The 20,394-nt window shown below is 34.3% G+C and overlaps 2 protein-coding genes across 2 annotated transcripts in view; one reads left to right on the top strand and one right to left on the bottom strand.

The window, feature by feature from the left end:
* PLEKHG7 (pleckstrin homology and RhoGEF domain containing G7) overlaps positions 1–2,725 on the top strand; it is a 52,880-nt gene extending 50,155 nt beyond the window's left edge. The window contains 2 exon segments of the mRNA XM_035729301.1: positions 1,471–1,568; positions 2,621–2,725. Of these exon segments, the coding sequence (XP_035585194.1) occupies positions 1,471–1,568; positions 2,621–2,725 (203 nt within the window).
* Positions 2,726–5,770: 3,045 nt separating this feature from the next.
* The window catches only part of EEA1 (early endosome antigen 1), a 125,550-nt gene continuing 110,926 nt past the window's right edge, over positions 5,771–20,394 (bottom strand). Inside the window, 10 exon segments of the mRNA XM_035729300.1 lie at positions 5,771–9,401; positions 10,103–10,201; positions 10,808–10,928; positions 11,190–11,340; positions 11,343–11,427; positions 12,404–12,484; positions 12,486–12,557; positions 12,559–12,591; positions 13,854–13,985; positions 15,257–15,442. Coding sequence (XP_035585193.1) covers positions 9,279–9,401; positions 10,103–10,201; positions 10,808–10,928; positions 11,190–11,340; positions 11,343–11,427; positions 12,404–12,484; positions 12,486–12,557; positions 12,559–12,591; positions 13,854–13,985; positions 15,257–15,442 — 1,083 coding nt within the window. The 3' untranslated portion in view covers positions 5,771–9,278.

Raw genomic sequence — 20,394 nt, 5'->3', positions numbered from 1 at the left:
AGAAGCTGGACGGAATTTCATGACCTTAACAGATTTCGTTGTGGTAGAATTTAGGAATTAGGAGGTTTAGACTGCTTTGAGTATTACCTGTAATACTAGAATAGTTCTTGCAGTTAAGAAAATAGAAGTCTTGTAATCACTTTGATTCTGAAATGAGGCCCAACCTACTGCCATGAGTCTGAGTTAAACCCACAAATTTCATCAAATACAAATAATGACGGTGGACAAGCATCAGCATAAGGATCAGCCAGGAGTAAGTCCTGAATGCCTCCTCCACTCTTAAGGTACTCCTTGATATGACCAGAAGACGAGCCTAGGTTGGTTTTCTGTGTGTTCCTAGGCATAAGTAACCGCATAGGCTGCAGAATTTTACTCCCTGTGTGGTATTAATAATTCAAGGAAGAAGCTTTCCTTTTAAAAGCTCCTGCTACATTAAAAATAAAGGGGGGGTGGGGGGCCCAGGTGGCTCAGTCGGTTAAGCTTCTGCCTTCGGTTCGGGTCATGATCCCAGAGTCCTGGATTTGAGCCCCGCATCGGGCTCCCTGCTCAGCGGAGAGTCTGCTTCTCCCTCTGTCTGCCGCTCCTCCTGCTTGTGCTCGCGCTTTTTTTGTCAAATAGATAAATAAAATCATTTTTTTTTTTTTAAAGGAACTGCTTTCCCAGTATCTCCTGTCATTTCTTTAAGAGACCAGCTAGGGAAATGACAGAACAGACTGCTTCTTTTTCAAGCGCAGAAACCACACCAACACTTCTTTTTGCTTGTTTCACATTTCACATAGTTTGGTAAAGGCTGAATTTTGAGTCAATTTTTTGGCCTGTTGTGAAGCACTCAGATTTGGTATTTTTGCTACATCTTAATTTGTTTATAACCCTTGTTTTGCTGTGATTTCACTTTAAATTCAAAAGTAACATTTTAAAAAGGAGTGGTAGAAGTCAAAGAAACAATATTCTTTTCCATATTTTTATTGTCTATATTTTATATACACACTATCCACCTAACATGCTAAATATCTTCTAGAAGGTGCCCATTTTCCTTCAGGTAAGCCATAATTGCATTTCATCAAGCCCCACTTGTTGTTAGGTAAGGAAGAAAGGGTATTCATATTTAAATGGGCTCTATTTGGACATAGTAGCGAAGTCTTGGTCTTGGAATCTGATTTTTTTTTTTTTTTTTTAATCTACATAAACCTCCCACATTCATTAAAAACATACTCTAGGGCGCCTGGGTGGCTCAGTTGGTTAAGTGACTGCCTTGGGCTCAGGTCATGATCCTGTAGTCCCAGGATCAAGTCCCGCATCGGGCTCCCTGCTCAGCAGGGAGTCTGCTTCTCCCTCTGACCCTCCCCACCCCCATGCTCTCTCATTCTCTCAAATAAATAAAATCTTTAAAAAAAAAATGCTCTAGGTTCTTGTACTGAGAAACTGTTTGGATTTCATATTAAGTGATTTGTCTTTGTAATATTTTTCTAGCGTTCAGGTTGAGAAATGCTTTCCTTGTACAACATGAAAACAGGTCTTGACAGTGTAGAGTAGAATTCTTATTACAAGCCCAAACGGAAAACATCAAAGTATCTATTTCGGTTTTATAGGGTTTGATTCTTCAGACTTGACATAAGGAAAAATCTCACTCCAATCCTCCTAAGTGATGGGAAATGGGAAATTTTGTGTATTTCCTTCCCTGGCTCTGGGAAGGGCAGAAGTTAAGAGGGGAAGGATGTGGACATCTAGTCCATATCATGCTGAGAAATCTTAGGAGTTGAGCATTTTCTCACAGCAGACAGAGCCACCTTCATTTTCTCCTGGACCAGAAGCTCGAGTGCTGCCTCTGAGTTCTGCAGCTTATATAAAACAATGGGGGAAAGAACTGCTTTTGGATTGCATGATTGACTTTTAAGGGGTCCCAATCAGTTTTCAAAGTCCGGGTATGCAAATAATGTGATGTCAGCTTAAATGAGGGGCTGCTGCAGTAATGAACCACCTTTGAAAACATGCCAGTGTTTAAAAAAAAACAAAATACACCAGTATGGATACAGCTATGGAGGGAAAGAGCAGTTGCCTGACTCTGGTTTCTCTATCTTAGAAGTTTCCATTTTTGTCTTTCTCCAGGAAGGTTTTCATCATAGCAGCAACACGGCCCGACAATTAATGCAAGTGTTGCATTACTCTCAATAACTCAATTTCCTGGGTCAGCTCCTCAGTCTGTTTTTCAAATTATGCCACTATTTCCATACAAAATGGAAATTCAAGAAATTGAACTTTCAAACTATTTATATTCTGTTTTTCAAATTACACCACTTGTTAAGAACTATTTCCATACAAAATGGAAATTCAAGAAATTGAAACTTTCAATATTCTCGGTGCTCATTTTTCTGATTAGTCATCATTGACTATTACGGCTCCTTGATTACTCATAACTGTTTTCCCAACTTCCATACCATACCCATTTAATCCATTTGCACTTTCATGGATGATTAGAGATATTTTATATTAGATTTTAGAAAGAAAATGGGAAATATGCAAATGTTTCATTAGTCTTCAGCTTTAAAAAGCAAGTCAGTAAGTAATCTCTCTCTCTCTCTCTCTCTATATATATATGTATGTTGGGTTTTTTTTTTAACAGGAAACATGGATGGCACAAATAGCAGTGGTCTCTTGCTTCACCAAGAATCAGGAAACCAAGAATATATCTTTATTTACATTGTCTGCAAAATCCTCTGAAATTTAGGGACCTAAAACGAGTGGTGCATCTTTTTAGACATTAGGGATTAAGATACTCTTTCATTCAAACTTTTGTTAACACTTAGTGATGAGCTAGAAGGAAATGTGTTTTTAAAGGAGGTCCAGAATTTGAGCCAAGAAAATTCTCACTATAGAGGAATAATGACTGCAACAAATTTGAACTCTGAGGAATTTTTTTGGCAGGTATATACTGTTATCTAGACTACCTTATAATGTTTCAGTAGGACCTGCAAGAGGTGTAAGTGAAGAATGGTGCTCTTATAATTGGTAAAGGGTGAAAGGTCAGATGAATGGAGTGTCAGGAGGAAAGCAATGTCCCCTGCTTGTGCTCCGTATGAGTTCTAGCATCTCACTTTGGTATGTCGATAATGAAAACAAATTTCCTACATGGTTTGTAAACCAGTCTTACTGCTTTAGAGTCCTACCTCACATGCAATGATAATTGTGATATACACTTTGCTCTTCTAACAGATTAAGCAATTAATAAAGTCTATAATAGTTTTTAAATTCCTATTTGCTGACAGTTTGCTTATCTCAGGTATATTTCATAATACCCTTAGAAGTAGAAAATCCCAGAGACTAAATTCCCTTATTTTAAGGAGGAAAAAAAGTATCTGTTCCAGTTTCACCAGTTAACAGCTTTACAAGGGAGATTTTCATAGAAATAGTTAAGATTTAATAGAAAGTCTTTCATTTTTTGAAGAATGATGAAGTTTGTCATAAAACCACTTTCTGGTTTTGAGTGTGTGTGTGTGTGTGTGTGTGTGTGTGTGTGTGTGTGTGTGTGTGTGTGTGTGTGTGTGTTAGCACAGTGCAGTCAAATTTATTTGGCAGGAAGCATCTGAAACGTCACTGGAATTTTTATGAAGAAAGGCAGTTTGAATTATTATACTGTCATGGTAGAATACTATCACTGCATTTAAAAAACTAGTTCTTATAGTCAGATTATATCAAAAGGAAATCCACAAATTTTAATTTCAGGATTAGTAACTTTTGCAATTTCCAAAATGGCAGTATTAAATTTATCAATTTGGGCTTGGAGATAAGTTGGAGGATAGGATAGAGAGGATGATGCTTGAGGAAGTCATGTGCAGCACAATTAATTCTTTGAGGAAAACACAGATTTCACCATGTAAACCAGGCAGTACAGACAAGTGCAGCATAAAGGCTCTTGTACAAGGGCAAGCACTATTAGAATGGAGGGTCACAGTCTCTGTATAATAATCTCAGATATTTATCAAGAACAAGCAGAAATGAGAGGAAAATCTTGAAAACAATAACTACTGTTAATGTCTAAGAATAAATGAGAAAAAAAAAAAACGGGCAAAGAACAGGGACTAGACTTCAAGTGAGTTCCTAGAGATGGCACCAGATGGGATTGAAAGCAATTATGTCCAGGAGAAGGTAATACAGATTTATGCAAGAGAAGACTTAGGAAGAAATTTTTGGCCAAAAAATAATATACATAATTTTAGAAAAAAATCAACAATCCTCTTGCAGGAATTTTTAGGTATAAGCCAAGCCAAAAGGAGGGCAATGGACTGTAACTAGGCAATCTCTCGGGATTCCTTTTTAAAGTCCCATGAGTCCAGTGAGTATTTATATGTATAAAGAACTAATTTCACACTTAAATCTCATTCAAAGGAGAAAAAGACTGAGTAAATTAGCATCAAGATGTAAAACAGCTTAAGAATACGCTATATACAAAGAAATATTAGACACTCCTGTGTCCATCACAGCACTATTCACAATAGCCAAGAAGTGGAAGAAACCTAATGTCCATCAAAGGATGAACAGATAAAGAAAATGTGGTACATACATACAATGGAATACTGTTTCAACCTTTAGAAAGAAGGAAATGCTGCAATTTGCAGTAATATAGATGAACCTTGGACATGATGCTAAGGGAAATAAGCCAGTCACAGAAAGACAAATATTGTGTGATTCCACTGACATGAGGTATTGAAAGTAGTCAAATTCATAGAACCAGAGCAGAACAGTGTTTCCAAGAGACGGGGAAATGGGGAGTTACCAAGCAATGGCATAAAATTTCAGTTAAGTGAGATGAGGAGGCTTTAGAGGTCTGCTGTACTATACACTTAAAAAGCTGTTAAGCATTCTTACCACAATAAAATTTAAAAAAGAATACGCTATATATTTAAACTGAAATTCTATAAAGCTCATAAAAGAACATATCTAATATATAATCTGGTAAGTCCTTAAGGATAATTCACATTAAACCCTTCAGAAGCAAGCACACATTAGAGTAAAATGAAAAAAACACTTCAGGAACTTTGGTTCCCAGGAAAAACACAGTAAAAAACAACGGCTTACTGAGCCGTCAGAAAAGGATCTTTAAATGCTCACCTGAGAAACAAACAGGATTCTAGAGGGGAAGGGGGTGAAGGGATGGGTTAGCCCGGTGATGGGTATTAAGGAGGGCACGTACTGCATGGAGCACTGGGTGTTACACGAAAACAGTGGATCGTGGATCACCACATCAAAAACTAATGATGTACTGGGGCGCCTGGGTGGCTCAGTCGTTAAGTGTCTGCCTTCGGAGAGCCCCGCGTTGGGCTCCCCACTCAGTGGGAGACCTGCTTCTCCTTCTCCCACTCCCCCTGCTTGTGTTCCCTCTCTCGCTGTGTCTCTGTCAAATAAATAAAAAATCTTTAAAAAAAAAAAAAACTAATGATGTAAGGTGACTAACATAATAAAATTTTAAAAAATAAATAAATAAATGCTCACCTGGGTACTAAACTTAGATAAACAATGAAAGAAGGAATTACTTCAATATTGTTTAATATTTCTTTGTAGTTGTTAATTTTCCACAATAATGAATGGAATGAAAAGGGAATGTCTTACGCAAAATGGCTTTAGTAATTTCTCTTGATATTATGAACTTAATTACTATTCTAAGTTAAATATCAAAGCTTACCCCGTCTACATCCAAGTAGAAAGTTCTAACATTCTGTAAATATATACAAAATGGTTACTATTTTGTACTCTTTTTTTAAATAGGTAAAATAATTTAGTCACAGAATACATCTACTAGAAAGAAATGGTTTTTTAATATCATCTTTTAACAAATTAAAAAAAAAACAAAAGCAACAATTCAATAAGGATCCTTCCATTGTTCTTTATACAGATTTAAATGCTGTTGTGTAATTTATCAGTTACATTTATAATCAATAACCTTCCACTCACTGAGTTTCAAAATTACAGTATTTACTGAGCTAAACTCTCACAAAATAAGGCACAACTACATGATCACAAGTAGTAAACACAATACAAATAATGAATCCAAAACCTAAATGAGAAAATATTCATGCAGAAGTTTCTATAGAAACTATGAATATATGATCCAGTTCAAAGAAGTACAGAATGTCATATACATAACTGCATCATGTTACAATAAATTCATTACTTCTACACAGAAAGAACTTAGCTATTTCCAATTCTTTTTATACAATTTTACATAAATTTAGTAAGTTTATGCACAATATTCACATCTGCAACAATAACAAATTGATCATTAAAATTCAGGCAAAGGGCAATTAAGACACGATAATGTGTGGCACATTATAATTACAGAATACCATTCATCAAGTTCATGTCTAGGAATACTAAATTGATGGCACATTTAAATCTTATGGATCAAATCATCCATGGTTTTATAGCCAAAGTGCATTAAAAAAAATTGCTATAGTCAAACAGGTCTTGAATATCAAAATATATGATCATAATTTGCTCTCCACTTAAAAGCTAAATATTTTTATGCAAATGCAAAGTTAAAAAAAAAAGTGACTTCAAAGTTCTCAAAACTATAAAATAATCTTAAAGCCTTTCTAAGAGAGATGGGAAACTAACAAATTTGGCAGTTACTATTTAACATTACTGTGAGGAAACTATTAAACTAGCTAATTCCACATTAAGAGGTAGTTGAACAAAAATGTTATTTGTACACTGCATTGAGGTCTTTGTGTTTGTTTCCCTCTTTTTTCTTCAACATGAACTAATCCTATACCAGCAGCTTTGTCTTCTTCCTAGTAAAGAAAATCTGTAGGTATAGTTTACTGTACACTAACCCAGCAAGATCTGAATTCACATTTCTGTGCTGGGATTTGGAATTTACTAACACGTGATGCCAACAGACTTTGCATTAGAGCCAAGAGCTCAGACGTGCCAGTTCCAATTCACTGACAAATAATACCAGCAAACACCTAAAATGTAGAGCCAGTAAGAACTCAGAAGATGGTTTTTTAATTAAAAGAAAAAGAAAATCCTTTCTGTTTCCAAAACACCTTAAATTGGTGAGAGTTAATAAGCAAAAAAAAAAAGTTTCATGTCTAATATGATTAGTATAATAGCCTACGGTAAATTGTTCAGGATCTATGAAATGAAATCAGCTAGATGAAAACTAGAAAATGACTCAAACACATGATTTTATTTGTTGTCCTCCCCACAATTTTGGGGGAATCTGTGGGTGGGGGGACAAGACAGGGAAAGGCCTTCAGTGCACCCAATTAGGAGATGAAGTGAACAAATATTCGAATCTAGAATCCTCATGAAGTTTTATGATCTTAAAAAAGAAAAAAAAATACGGTGCTATGAATATCTATTTTTCCAACGCAGAAAGTTTCTAAGTTTCATACTAGTTTCTTATGTGTTAAAGTATAGAATTAAGAGTATTTGAAGAGTATATGAAAACACTTAAATAATTTTAGCTCAATTTATATTATCCAACTATTATTTTTAATAAAGAATCATTGTAGTTCTTCTTTATACAAGCTCAAGGATATATGTTTATCTAAATCGAGGGACTCAATCAGGGTCCTTAATAGCCACTGACAACAGGATTTACTTAAATGGGTTTTTTTTAAATAATTAAATGAATATATGACAATCTCTTTTAGTTCACAGATGTTACAGGTAAAGCATAAACATAACTTTGTTTCAGCATGATATCTGAAAGCAAGTGTATATGATAAACCATTGCAAATGAAATATTAAGTCCCATCCTTCCCTGCTATTATTACCAAATGATTACACTGCACCAATGGATAACCTTACACTTTTTTTCTCTAGAAAGAATAAACCAATATTAATGACCTCTCTACAGATGTTTTCCAATTTGCCAAATTAATAAGACCATGATGAATTAAAAGTTCAATTCCATTGTTCAGCATACAAATAAGCTAACTTTTAATTATCCTTAATTAGCCATTCCATTTCAGTTCTGATTATAACTTTGGGATTCCCAAAAACATTTGTTTTTGGCGATATTCTCCTCTCCAGCTGTTACTTCAAAGTAATTTCACAGCAATATTTTTGCGAAGTAAAAAGATTTACCAGCTGATATGGAACCCCAAATTCACAACTATTTTAAATTTAAGTCAAGTTCACAACTTTCAAAAATGTTTCCCTATTAGGTAATAAGAAAATATAAAGTAGAATATTTAATGTCTCCTTACATTTGTATTTGTTTTCACAGATAAGACTAGAGCGATTATCAGTTACTGGCTTTAAGATGCAAAATAATAAAACAATAGTGAAGCTGAGCTATGCTTGTAAAGGTTAAGCCAAAAAAAGGGAAAAAACAGATCCATTAAAAAAGCAAACTCAGATTCCCAAAGATGCAGGAGACACAATATGAGGGTATAATATAAAGCCTAATCTCAGAAAACTTCCCACTTACAAGAAACTGAGACTAGAACCATTATACAATTTCTATTATTCATCCTCCAACTGGGGGTGAGGGTGAGAAGTTTTATAGAATTCTTAATTGAGAATATGTGAGAGTTTAAAAATGAGATAGAAAAAGACAAAGAAAAAAGAAAAATTAACCCTAATCTTTAAAATACAACCCCAGGATAACCATAAAGTGAGCAAACTAATTTTACAGAGGTTTCATAAAATCTACCCAAGAGAATTTAATCAATATTGTTTAAACAAAAACCATGTTCAAATTCATGGTTAATACACATTTCAACATAAACTGTATTTAGAACACTTGAGTAGTAAATTTATAACATAACAATGCAATTGAGCTATGGACCTATATATAAGGAAAAAAAGTTTTATAGTTCTGTGCATGACTTCACAAAGAGTATTTAATATAATTAATATGTTATTGTGCAACATATATCACCCATGTACATTTTTGTATTCTAAATTTGGGAGAAAGAAGTAAGCTATGGAAGTGTATTCATGTCATCTGTGAACAATGAAATAATATTTAAAAAAATACATTGCTATTTTCTGTCCAAAGTTTATTTACATTTCATTGGCTAATTCTAAACTTGGCTTGAAAGCTGTTCCAGGGGTTAAATGGAAAAAAGTAATGAAAGATGAGCCCAAGTCTCACAAAAATAGAAGAGTTTTACTTGATATTGATAACATTCCAAAATATATGAATTCTAATTTGGTCTAATATTGCAACCACTGTCCAAATCAAATAGTAGTCCAAGACCTCTATTAAGTGCATTTATTAAAAATCTACTGTTAGTGTAATACTACTCCAATGTTGTGATAACCCATTATCCTTGCAAGTCATTGAAACATGCATCACAGACACGAACAGGCTTCTTGGAAGAAGGAGTTAAGGCATTTTTGGCTGAACACTCAGCACAGAAGATATTTCCACACTGTCTGCAGTGATGCTGTAATGACAAAAATTAAACAATTTCAAGCATAAAAACAATAACAAAAGCATTATGAGACTAGAAGAATACTGCAGACTGCACTGTGAAGGTATATTAACTTTCAAGTGATTAGTGTATTATTTAATAATATAATATTTCAATCCGTCAATTTAATCCCTTAGTTAATCCCTATTTACTAGATACTACACTAAACATTTTATATGGAATTTATCATGGAATTCTCAAAAGAACCTTAAGAGGCATCTAAAAAGTGATAATAAAACACCTCATTCTACCAGGTGAAAACCATTCCTATCTGCCAAGTGTTTCAGGCATAATTTCATCGATAGGAATATAAACCTGAAAGATCACATGGTATTATTTAGAATAAATTTTTTTTTAATCTCTGCTTTTTCTTTAAAAGAACCCAATGATGACTAAAACATGAGTTTAATACTGGCCCACTGGTTCAGAAAATGATTATTCCAGAGAGTAACTCAACAGGAAGGCAACAACTAAATTTAAAACTAAAATTCAAACACATACGCTGACCAGAAACTAGACTGCATAAAATTTAATGATCCTATACAGCTGTAAAGTTAATCAATAAATAGAAAATGTTTTTAATCTGTCAAATGCAAGATTCTGTTGATGGTTAAAACATTCATTGATACTGAGAAATAAATCCAGAACCACAGCAATATGAACAAAATCATTACCCGTCTCACTGTTACTGAAAAGCCTTTCCCACAGGCCATACAGTTTTGTACTTCATTGTCTTCAGCCCATTTCCTATTTAACGCTTGCGTGTGTTTGATCTGTTTAAAAAAAAAAAACAAGTGCCCAAACATTATAATATTCAACATTTTGAAGAATGATGCATAATTTCTAATTTGGTGCCCAAGTTTTATAAAATGTTGACTTATAGGCAGCATGGGATAAAATTTTAAAAATCAGAAATACTTTGGTCATTTTCCACTGTCAAAAGTTGCTACATTCTTAAGTCTGAATGACAAAAATAAATAAATAAAGTAAATCAAATTTTCATCCTCAAAGGCATTGGTCATTTCTAATCTTAGTGATTTCCTATCCATTCTAACCTTAATGATCAATCCTTTCTGGGCACCAAGCCAATCACTTCTTTTACAAATAGTGACTCAACTATTCCTTGGTGTTTCTGAATTTTCCAGTACTGACAATTCATGAATGACAAGGCTTTCTAACTAATCCCAGGGGTCTCTCAGACAAATTCTGTATCGCTTTTACTTAATTACCCATAACACCTACAATATCGCTACACAGAAAGTCACCATTCAAAAGCCATTTATTAAATATTGGAGATTTTTTTTTAAGATAGAAAATATGCTTTTCACTGAAAGTTAATTCTGGACTGAAAAGCAGCCTCACATTACCAGATGACCTACTTGAAGGGACTGATTTTCTCTGCCCAGCTCCTGCACTGCTGCAGTGGTATTATCCAGCTTTCTCTGCAATTCTAGGACTTTGGTTTGAAGCTTTTCTATTTCACCTTCTCCTTTAAGACATCTAGAATAGATTGCAAAGACATTATTTTTTTTTAATGATAAAGATCCTTCTAGAACATAGATAATAAACTACTTCAGTAACTTCAAATATAAGACATGAATTTCAACTATCTGATTTTTTTAAGAGTTAGTTTTTAAATGGTTACATAAATACCTATAGGACCCACATATTTTCCTCAAGACTTCTATTTAAAAAATGTGGAAAAAAAATCTTTTCGTCACTTAGAATAGAAATAAACTAATTTGACTAGACATCAATCACCTTTCTAGTAGTGCTCTCCTTTCATCCTGATTATTCTGAATTGTGGCTTCTAATACTGCAATTTCACCCCGTAAGTCATCCGTCTGTTTCTCGAGCTCACTGACTCTCCGCTGACTGGACTGCCACTCCTTCTTTACAGTGCCTAAGTTTCATTTAATGCTGTAATCTGCATGGTAAGTTTAGCTTCATTTTCTTCATGCTTCTTCATTCCTATTTCTTTTTCTTTTATTTCAGAATGCTGAGAAAAGGAAGAACAGTGAGGAAAAAACCTATTACAAAAGTAATGCAAAATAAATTTAATTAGCTATTGAATTTAAAATATTGGCAACATAAATAATACTACTTCTTCAGGAAAGAAGGCAGGAGAATGTACTTCATTTTACACTAATAAAATTGATTCCAAAAACATCTGTGTAATGTGAACTGGCTCAAAGGCTATTATGCTGAAATGATGGTCACCAAACTTCTTATAACACCAATTAACATAAAGCAATGTGAGATTTTCTTTTCTCACTAGAGCAGGAGAACAACACATAGTTAGGGATAGCAAAGTGTCCTGGACAACAAAGCTGGCATTTTCCATCTAAAAATCCACATGCATCTTTTTCTCTATCAACCTGCCAAAACTGAACAAAACAAAAACAAAAAACAAACAAACAAAAAAAAACAAACCCTTCAAATCACTGTGTGAACTTGAAATTGCAAATCTTCAACTAGAACATTCAGCACTCAAGTTATGTGGGGCTATTTGGATTTAATTCAACAGAGGAAAGCCAGATGCTTCCCATTTTGGCATGCACAATTTAGGGAAGGAAAAGTAGACTTTGGTCATCACAATTCCAAACTGAAGTTTCCGTTCTCCCTTATCAACGTTCACTTTGACTAAAACAAATGAGTTTAACATCATCAGCATTCACGCCATTTATCTCAACCTACATAGTTGTGGATTTGTTTTTCTGGCACTAAAAGTGTTTTATTTTTTTTAATTATGTTTATTGAATTTTCACTTATATAAACCAAGATATAATTCAAGACTAAAATATTTCCAAGTACATATCAGCTATTTAAACAAATGAGATCTCTTTTCTCAATCAAAAATTAAAATGCTAGGTAAGAGCATTTAAATCCCTAACTTCTAAGTAGAAAAATCCTTTCTTATTGGATTGACATACAAATCAATCACAAAACACATTCCCCACCATTAACTTACTGACCAGTTTAGCTTCCTTCTCAGTAAATTCTTTCTTCAGTTCATCTTCTTCCTTTTTCACCTGCTCTTTTAGCATTTGCTGGTTTTCTCTTCTCCTGTTCAAGGGTTGCCTTCAAGGAATCTACTTTCCCTTGAAGCTCTAATTTCTGCTGAATCAAAAAGCTGTTTGGCATCCTTGAGATTTGTTACCTCCTATTGAAAAAGGCCAAAAATAAATCATCCTTTACGGTAAATATTTCCAAATGTAGCTGAAATGTAGACAAGTTATCATAACAATATATACAATATGAGTTTTAACCTCTTCTCTTAGGAGATTCATTTTTTTTTCCTTGAAGTTCACTATTTTAAAACAACTGGTTAAAAAGACACAAGATTATTTACTTCCTGCTCAACCATTTAATTCAAGTAATAACTTTACATGCATGTTTTGATTCAATTATGTGAAAAACTTCTACCCCCTATTTTCCCTTTCTTCACTTAGCAAGCATTCATTGGTCACCACTTAGACATCAAACGCTGTGTTAGGTTTTAAGAATATATATATATAAAGATGAATTATATACATTATCTGCTTTAAGGAAGTCATGGTGTATAAGAATATAATGATATAAAAAGATAATTATAAAGCAAAATGGTAAGTAGATTGGTAAACATAAAAGGTAGTGAGAGCACTCAAGAGAGAATTTAACCTTTCTCTAAGGAAATTAGTAACTTTTTACAAAGCAAATTATAGACAATTAGTTTTTTCAACTGGCACCCTACTTACGCTTATGACAGGAAAAATGTTCAAAACAGATTAAAGATTTTACGGAAGAAAAACTAATGAAAAAACAGAATTTCCTAAAATCTTAATTTTAAACTCCCATATATTTTTTAAGCTTACTATCTATAAGCACAATTTTCCAAATCAATAGCTCTCATTTTTTTAAGTAGGCTCCATGCCCAGCACGGAACCCAATGTGGGGCCTGAACCCACGACCCTGAAATCAAGACCTAAGCTGAGATCAAGAGTGGGACACTTAACGAACTGAGCCACCCAGGCACCCCCCAAACATTTCTTTAATTTAATTAGGCTCTACACTGGGTGTGGAGCCCAACGCAGGGCTTGAACTCACAACCCTGAGATCAAGACCTGAGCTGAAATCAAGAGTAGGACACTTAACTAAGCCACCCAGGTGCCCCTAAATCAATAGCTCTCTTGATTATTTATCATCTCAACAAATCTAAACTTGTAGAGTTACTTGCTTCATTCAGTAATTTGAAAACATAAGGAACATAGTTTCAACATATGTATACAGATACTATGCAACACAAAGGGTGAGAACATGAGTATTTGTCAAAACAACAAAACAATGTGTCTGGCACATAGTAGGTTTTCAATAATATATGTATTTTTTTTATTTAAATGACAATAATACAGTACAGAGGGAAGAACAATGATTATCTTAACATACCTTTATGCTTTCTTGCTTGTGGGACTTGAGTTCTTCACTCAATTTAGCAATTTCTTTTTCCTGTCTACACTTAATTTCCTCTATCTCTGCCAATTTAGATTTTTCATTTACTAGTTCTTTCTCTTTCAGCGACTGTAAAAATAATTTATTAAAAAGTAATTTTAAAATAAATACTTAACTGAAAATCAATGTAATAAAATAACTACTACTATTATGACACTATCTCTGCCCCTTTCTACCTAAGTTAACTTAAGCAAACTTCTTACCTTCACTTGCCTCTGTGTCCTTATTTATATAATGTGAACAACAGTAAGATCTTTATAAGCATTAAATAGTTACTGTTAATACCATAAAATGAATAGTGTCTGGCCAAAGTAAGAACAATATAAAATTTAGCCAAAACTATCATTCTTCTTCTCATTAATGCTGTCATCATTACTATTATTACCAGCAATATCTTTATTTAAGGTACCTAGCTAGTAGTATTACATATTATCTAATTTAATATTTATATAAATAGCTTTTTAATCCTCATTTGATAAGTAAAGGAACAAAGGTTTAGAGAAGTTAAGTAATCTATTAGAGATTCAGTCAAACCTATAACAAGGTCTGACTGATCTCTAGCCCTTGCAGTTAAAGGCCTATATGCTATAGTTGTCTCAGAATTTTCTACACTTGAGGCACAAATCATGAATATCATGTCAGCTTCAAACCCCTGCCCCAACAAAAGCATCCCCCAATTTTTTAAATTAAAGAGACTTTCAGGAATTGCACAATTAAGATATACCAATGAACCTCTGAAATTGTATACTTCAGAGTAATATTCTATCAGCTGATGGAAATACGTGATTTCAACTATGAAGCCAAAAATAAAATGCTTCCTAGAATCTGAATTTCTCTTTCATATAGCATTTTAACTGACTTTTAAATGTACTGGTCATGTAAGAGAAGGCTTTCCACTCTATAATTTAGCATCATTTATGTAAAATATAGTCCCGCTTCCCTTAGAAAAAGCTGGCTCTAAATTTTAAGAATTATAAGCATAAGAATTATTTCTAGACCTTTTTATCTCATTCATACATCTAGAAAGTGTTATATGAGATAGTTATGGAGCTATAAAACCTGTTTTTAAATAACCAGGGGTCTATGGTGTGAAAAAGATTTGTTTGTAAAACTAAAAAGAGCAGTAAGAAAATGAGTAGAAATGACAAGGAAGCTATTAAGAAGTCCTTCATAGCATCAAAATTCCAATTACCACAAGTATTGTATCAGAAACTAGAAGCCCATCTAAGGAGAGCTGTTGAAGATAAAGGTGATGCCTGTATCGGGTAAGAGGTTTGACTAGATGATTTCTAAAGCCATTGTAACTCTCAGATTCTAGATTTAGTCAGAAAATGAAATACCTTTTCTTTTTGGATATCCTGTAGTGTTTTACACTGCTCCTTCAACTGCTGTTCTTTCTTTGCGGACTCCTGCTCCAATGTAGCCTTGGCAGTTTTCAATTCTTGAATCAATTTATTTTGGTTTCCAATTTGATTTCTGTTTGAAATCAAGTCCTCCTGTGCTAGAGAAAGCTTCTCTTCTACAGACTTATAAAAACAATTTCCCCAAATTATTATATGTCTTTTTTTGTTTTTAGCAAATTTCAACAGAAACAACAGTTAGCATAAGCACAGTAGAAAGCAATATACTATAAAAAGATACTTGTTATGCCCTTCAGTAAGATCAGGTAAAAGAGAAAGAACACTAGACAAATCTCTTAACTCTCCTGCCTATGGAAAACATTTTAGTCTAAAATATTTAATAAAACTGAAGCAATTCCAAAACCTTTAGAAATAATCTGTAAGTATTACTGGCTAAGTGGTATTAAGGAATATCAAATAAGAAGGGAGTATCAAACACACTCAGGAGATATATATATATATAAGCATACATATATGTTTATATATGTGTGTATTTATATTTATGTTTACATATATATGTAATTAGAAGGTATGGGGAGACATGAAAACAAGCAATTTAAAAAGAGATGTAGTTAAATGCTACATTACATATACATATATGTCTTACAGGACCTATGATGTCCCTTAACATGCTGAAATCTTTAATAAACAGAAAGGGTTTTTGTCTTGGGAGAAAAAAAAAAACTATTTCACAGCTGCTAACCTGATCAAAGCGAACCAAAAGAAGAAAGTCTACCAGACATCCGGGGCTCTCTTTCTGACAAGGCCATTAGCCCAGCCTCTTAACTTCCCGTCTATGTGGTAGAAGTAGTGTTGTTAGTTAACACTGCCATAGTTACTGACTGTTCTAAAGCCCAAATATTTTGCGAAGCCAAAGCCGGTGAAAAGGGCAAATTTTTTGACCTATTAGGTTTCATTTTGGGGTAGATATGGCAACAGGTGGGTAATGGAAAATAGCAGGAACCTTGCCACTTTCAGTGGCAACTGCAAAGAATAAGCAGGGAAGAAAAGAACTCTAAGATGCTCTCCCACCATCTGGAAGAAGTTCATCTTTCTTATTCTGGAGACACAGCTCCTTTGGAAAGGAGGCAGAAGATATAATCTAGGAAAGATCCCTGCTGGCTAGGCTCAGCTACAGTAAGCATTCAATGAAATAAAAAAATAGATGAAAAATTTAAATGAAGACCTTATTTAAGGAGTTTCTCAAGCTTCCTGAAAGAGAAAGTTTATTCCTTACAAATAAACCCAGTTCAGAAGTCTTTCTGATATAAATGAAATTTTGATTTCCAATGGCTTCCAGTGAACACTAAAAACTCTAAGGCTTCTTTTCCAAAAATCCTAAAGTCACTAGTCCTTCACTAATCAAGCAGCTAAACCATTAATTGAGTGTACACTTAAGGTAGAAGGGAGGTAAAAAAACAGTCCTTGACTTAAAGAAGTTGACTCTGAAGCCTGAAAAACAGAACCAGCATGTAAAAGAAAGCTGTACATGCTAGGAGAGCATTTGCTATGCGTCAAATGAACAGAGAAACAATGAGTGTGAGAACTCCGCCTGGAATGTGTTTACAGAAGGCTCCATGGTACATGTGGGAACTGGCATAAGCATCACAAAGGGATTTCAAGTAAAAATAATAAAATTTGACAAAGCCTAGCCCATACAGTTCATAGCAATTATCAGCTAATAGGGGTCCTGATCTAATGCTAAAGAAATTATCAGCTAATAGGGGTCCTGATGTAACGCTAAAGAATACCAAGGCTTGCTAGAGCCTGAAGTTAACAGTACCCTCAATCTCTGCCCAAAAGAATTCCAAAATGCTCATGGTATAAATAACATCCAATAAAATTTTAAATTCCCAAAAGCCCAGTGACTAAATGTTTAAAATCAAGCTCAAAATCTGCACCATTTTTTCAGAAGATGTAGAGACATGTTGCTCTACCCTGTCTCTGAATATTCATCTCTGTCATTCAGTGATATCCTGCCATGCATTTTAAATATTCCTTCTATCTTTCTTGTTGCAGGCCATGTTATTTTTCATCTGCTCAGCATCTCTTCCCTTAGGGAACTCCCCTCTCCTAATCAATGGTTTTGTGGGCCTATCTTTAAGCCGCTTACTCACACTGGAACAGGCAAATCCCTGAGTAGATCAACTACCAAGCCTGACTCAATACCACCAACACGTTACAGTAGTGTAGCTAAAAAGGAATTTCTGGAGTGTTCTGTGATAGCTACTGTTGTCTGCTCAACAATTTTTCCCTTTCTTCTTTCAAAATAAAACTTAAAATTTTAGTTATTACTTTTTTCTTAATGTCTGATTAAATGACATAAGGAATGGTATTGGCTAAAGGTTTATATTTAATTCTAAACTTATTATCTTAGAGTTTCTGCTTCACTCAGGGTACAAAATTTAAGTTAAATTCCACTTCTACCTTTCCAACAGTAAAGAATAGCACACAGCATAGTCAATTTGAAATAACCAGTCAACAAACATTAAGTATTTCATAAATATTCCAGCAGATGGGGCTAAAGGCACAGATCAGGCCAGCCTGTCTTCCATTCTACTGGTGTAGAATGTAGTCTACTTGGAAGTACACTGTCAGCCCACAGATGGCAGCCTTGACTTAGGTAGGTGTCATGTTACAAAGTTCTCACCCTCTCCCTTCTCAGGTCTATGCAACAAGATCATGTAACATCCCTGAAGCAAAAGAAAAATAATGGCTGATAGCCATCTCTTATTCTGGTCCATAAATATCATTTGAAGTTCTCTAGTTATTTTTTTTAACTTCCTAAGTAGTTCTGATACTTTTGGAAGCATTAATAATAGAATTCAGCAATATTCTATTTATATTTAAAAATCCTAGTGAAATGATGATAAAAGAGTAAAGGGCTATGAATCAGAAGAACTGAGATGTAATCATGGGTCTGTTATTGTGCAACTCTGGGCCTGTCACAAACCACACCAGGCTTTAGTCTCATCTGCAAAAGGAGGCGTTGCAATAGAAGATCTATCCACACCTCTTAATAGTTGAAAAACTCCTCAGCAGCCTTATCCCTCTGCCTTTCTCTTTTTGTCCAAACATTTGAATTTTTCTTTCATGTATAAAGTTATCAGTATCCAGCAGTTTTCAAGCATAATAAAAATAGCTATTAGCTTAGTGAAAGAATATTGATCTAAGAGATCTAAGTCTTGTCACCATGTTATGCTCTTGGGTAAATAACACACCTATATGGGGGGGGAAAGAAGTGTGATTTCTCTAGGACTTATACAATCAATATTAAGCTTCATCTCCTTGATCAGCTAAACATCCTTCTAATTCATCCACATTCTCCATCCTTACTGTTACTGCCCACACCACCATCATGTGTACCTGGGCTCTGCCAAGTGTCCTCTCAGTCTCCACACTCAGCCCTGTTGCTCCACAATCCATTTCTTATCCTCAGCCAGTCACTGGCCTAACCTATAAATCTAAGCATATCTTTTCTGTCGTCCCTACCGCCTTTAGGATAAAGTCCAAACTCTTCCACAGATCTTCCGTGACATTCAATAATGTTACAAAGAAAAAAAATACCAATAATTTAAAGCTACTTAGAGAGTACAGCAAATAAGACACTTTCTAAACATCAGGTGGTTATTTTTTTCTTATAACAGCTCGGTGCTAGGAAATTCTTTGTCCCAAGTTTCCTATTTCTCTGTCAAATCATTAGTCACCATTGGTTCCTTTAGTTCCCTTGTGGCCTGTCTGTATTCAGCCCTCCTGTTTCACCCAGCCTCTTCATTCATCTCTTCTGCTCCAACTTCTTGAATTTAAAGCCCAGTCTAATCAATTCACACCTTGATAATGGAATTTATGGAGAAAGGGAGATAGCCTCTTAATAATCTCCCTACCTCTAATTTACCCGGATCCAATCCAAGCTGTCTATAAACCTCTTCCAGGTTAAGTTGTCCAAAGCACTATTTTCTTCATTTTATTTCTCTGCTTAGACTCTTCATCCCCAACCCCATATAAAGTCCAACCATCCTTGCTAGGCATCTAAGATACTTCACAATTTGATCCCAATTTTTTAACTTAATCTCCAAACACAAAAGAGCATGCTAGCCAACTGGTAACTGCCTCCTGGCTCTGCTCATTCCCAGTGCAGCGCCTTTTCTCAAATGTGCCTGAGTTAAATGACCTTCCTCAGGACTCTCTATACATTCAAATTCTATATATCCTTGAGAACCTGTCAAGTCCTACCTCCTTCTAAAGCCTTCCTATAACAGTCTATGATAAAATATAGACATATTATATTTATGTACATTATATATAAATAACCTGTGATTTTCAACAAAATTTTTCAATAATGTACTTTAAATTAAACAACAAAAAGAAACAAAAAGCATATTCACCATGACAAAAGAGAGAGAAAGAGAGAGAACTAGCTGAATCTTCTGGTAGAGAACACAAATGTTCCATTTACCTTAGAGAACGGATACCTTAATGCTACATAAAAATTATCCTTTTTCCATATCCTTTAAGAAAACATGATACTTTAATCAAATAGTACTGTCAAGAACAAGGTTTCCATATATGTTTAGATAATTAAGGTTAAGTTTACTTTGAGTTATAATCTCCTAATTTTATTCATTAAACATTCTGGTAGTCTTGGAAGTTGACCAATATATAAAGTCAGTATTGCCTGACAAGCAACAGTAAAATTGCTGCATTTTCACAAGTGGTTTACATTTTAAAAATCCTTCGATTTTTCTAACAGCAGTCTTTTTTATTTATTTTATATTTTTAATTTAATTTCAATTAATTAACATATAATATACTCACCAAGTTACCCCATCCCTCTACCCTCCTCCCCTCCAGCAACCCTTAGTTTGTTTCCTATGATTAAGAGTCTCGTATGGTTTGTCTCCCTCACTGATTCCGTCTTGTTTTATTTTTTCTTCTCTTCCCTATGATCCTGTTTTTTTTCCTAAATTCCACATATCAGTGAGATCATATGGTAATTGTCGTTCTCTGACTTATTTTGCTTAACATAATACCCTCTAGATCCATCCATATCATTGCAAATGGCAAGATTTCATTTTTTG

This window comes from Zalophus californianus, chromosome 9 (assembly GCF_009762305.2).
Source record: "Zalophus californianus isolate mZalCal1 chromosome 9, mZalCal1.pri.v2, whole genome shotgun sequence".
NCBI classification, from domain to species: Eukaryota; Metazoa; Chordata; class Mammalia; order Carnivora; family Otariidae; genus Zalophus; species Zalophus californianus.
This window is presented reverse-complemented; position numbering and strand designations above follow the sequence as displayed.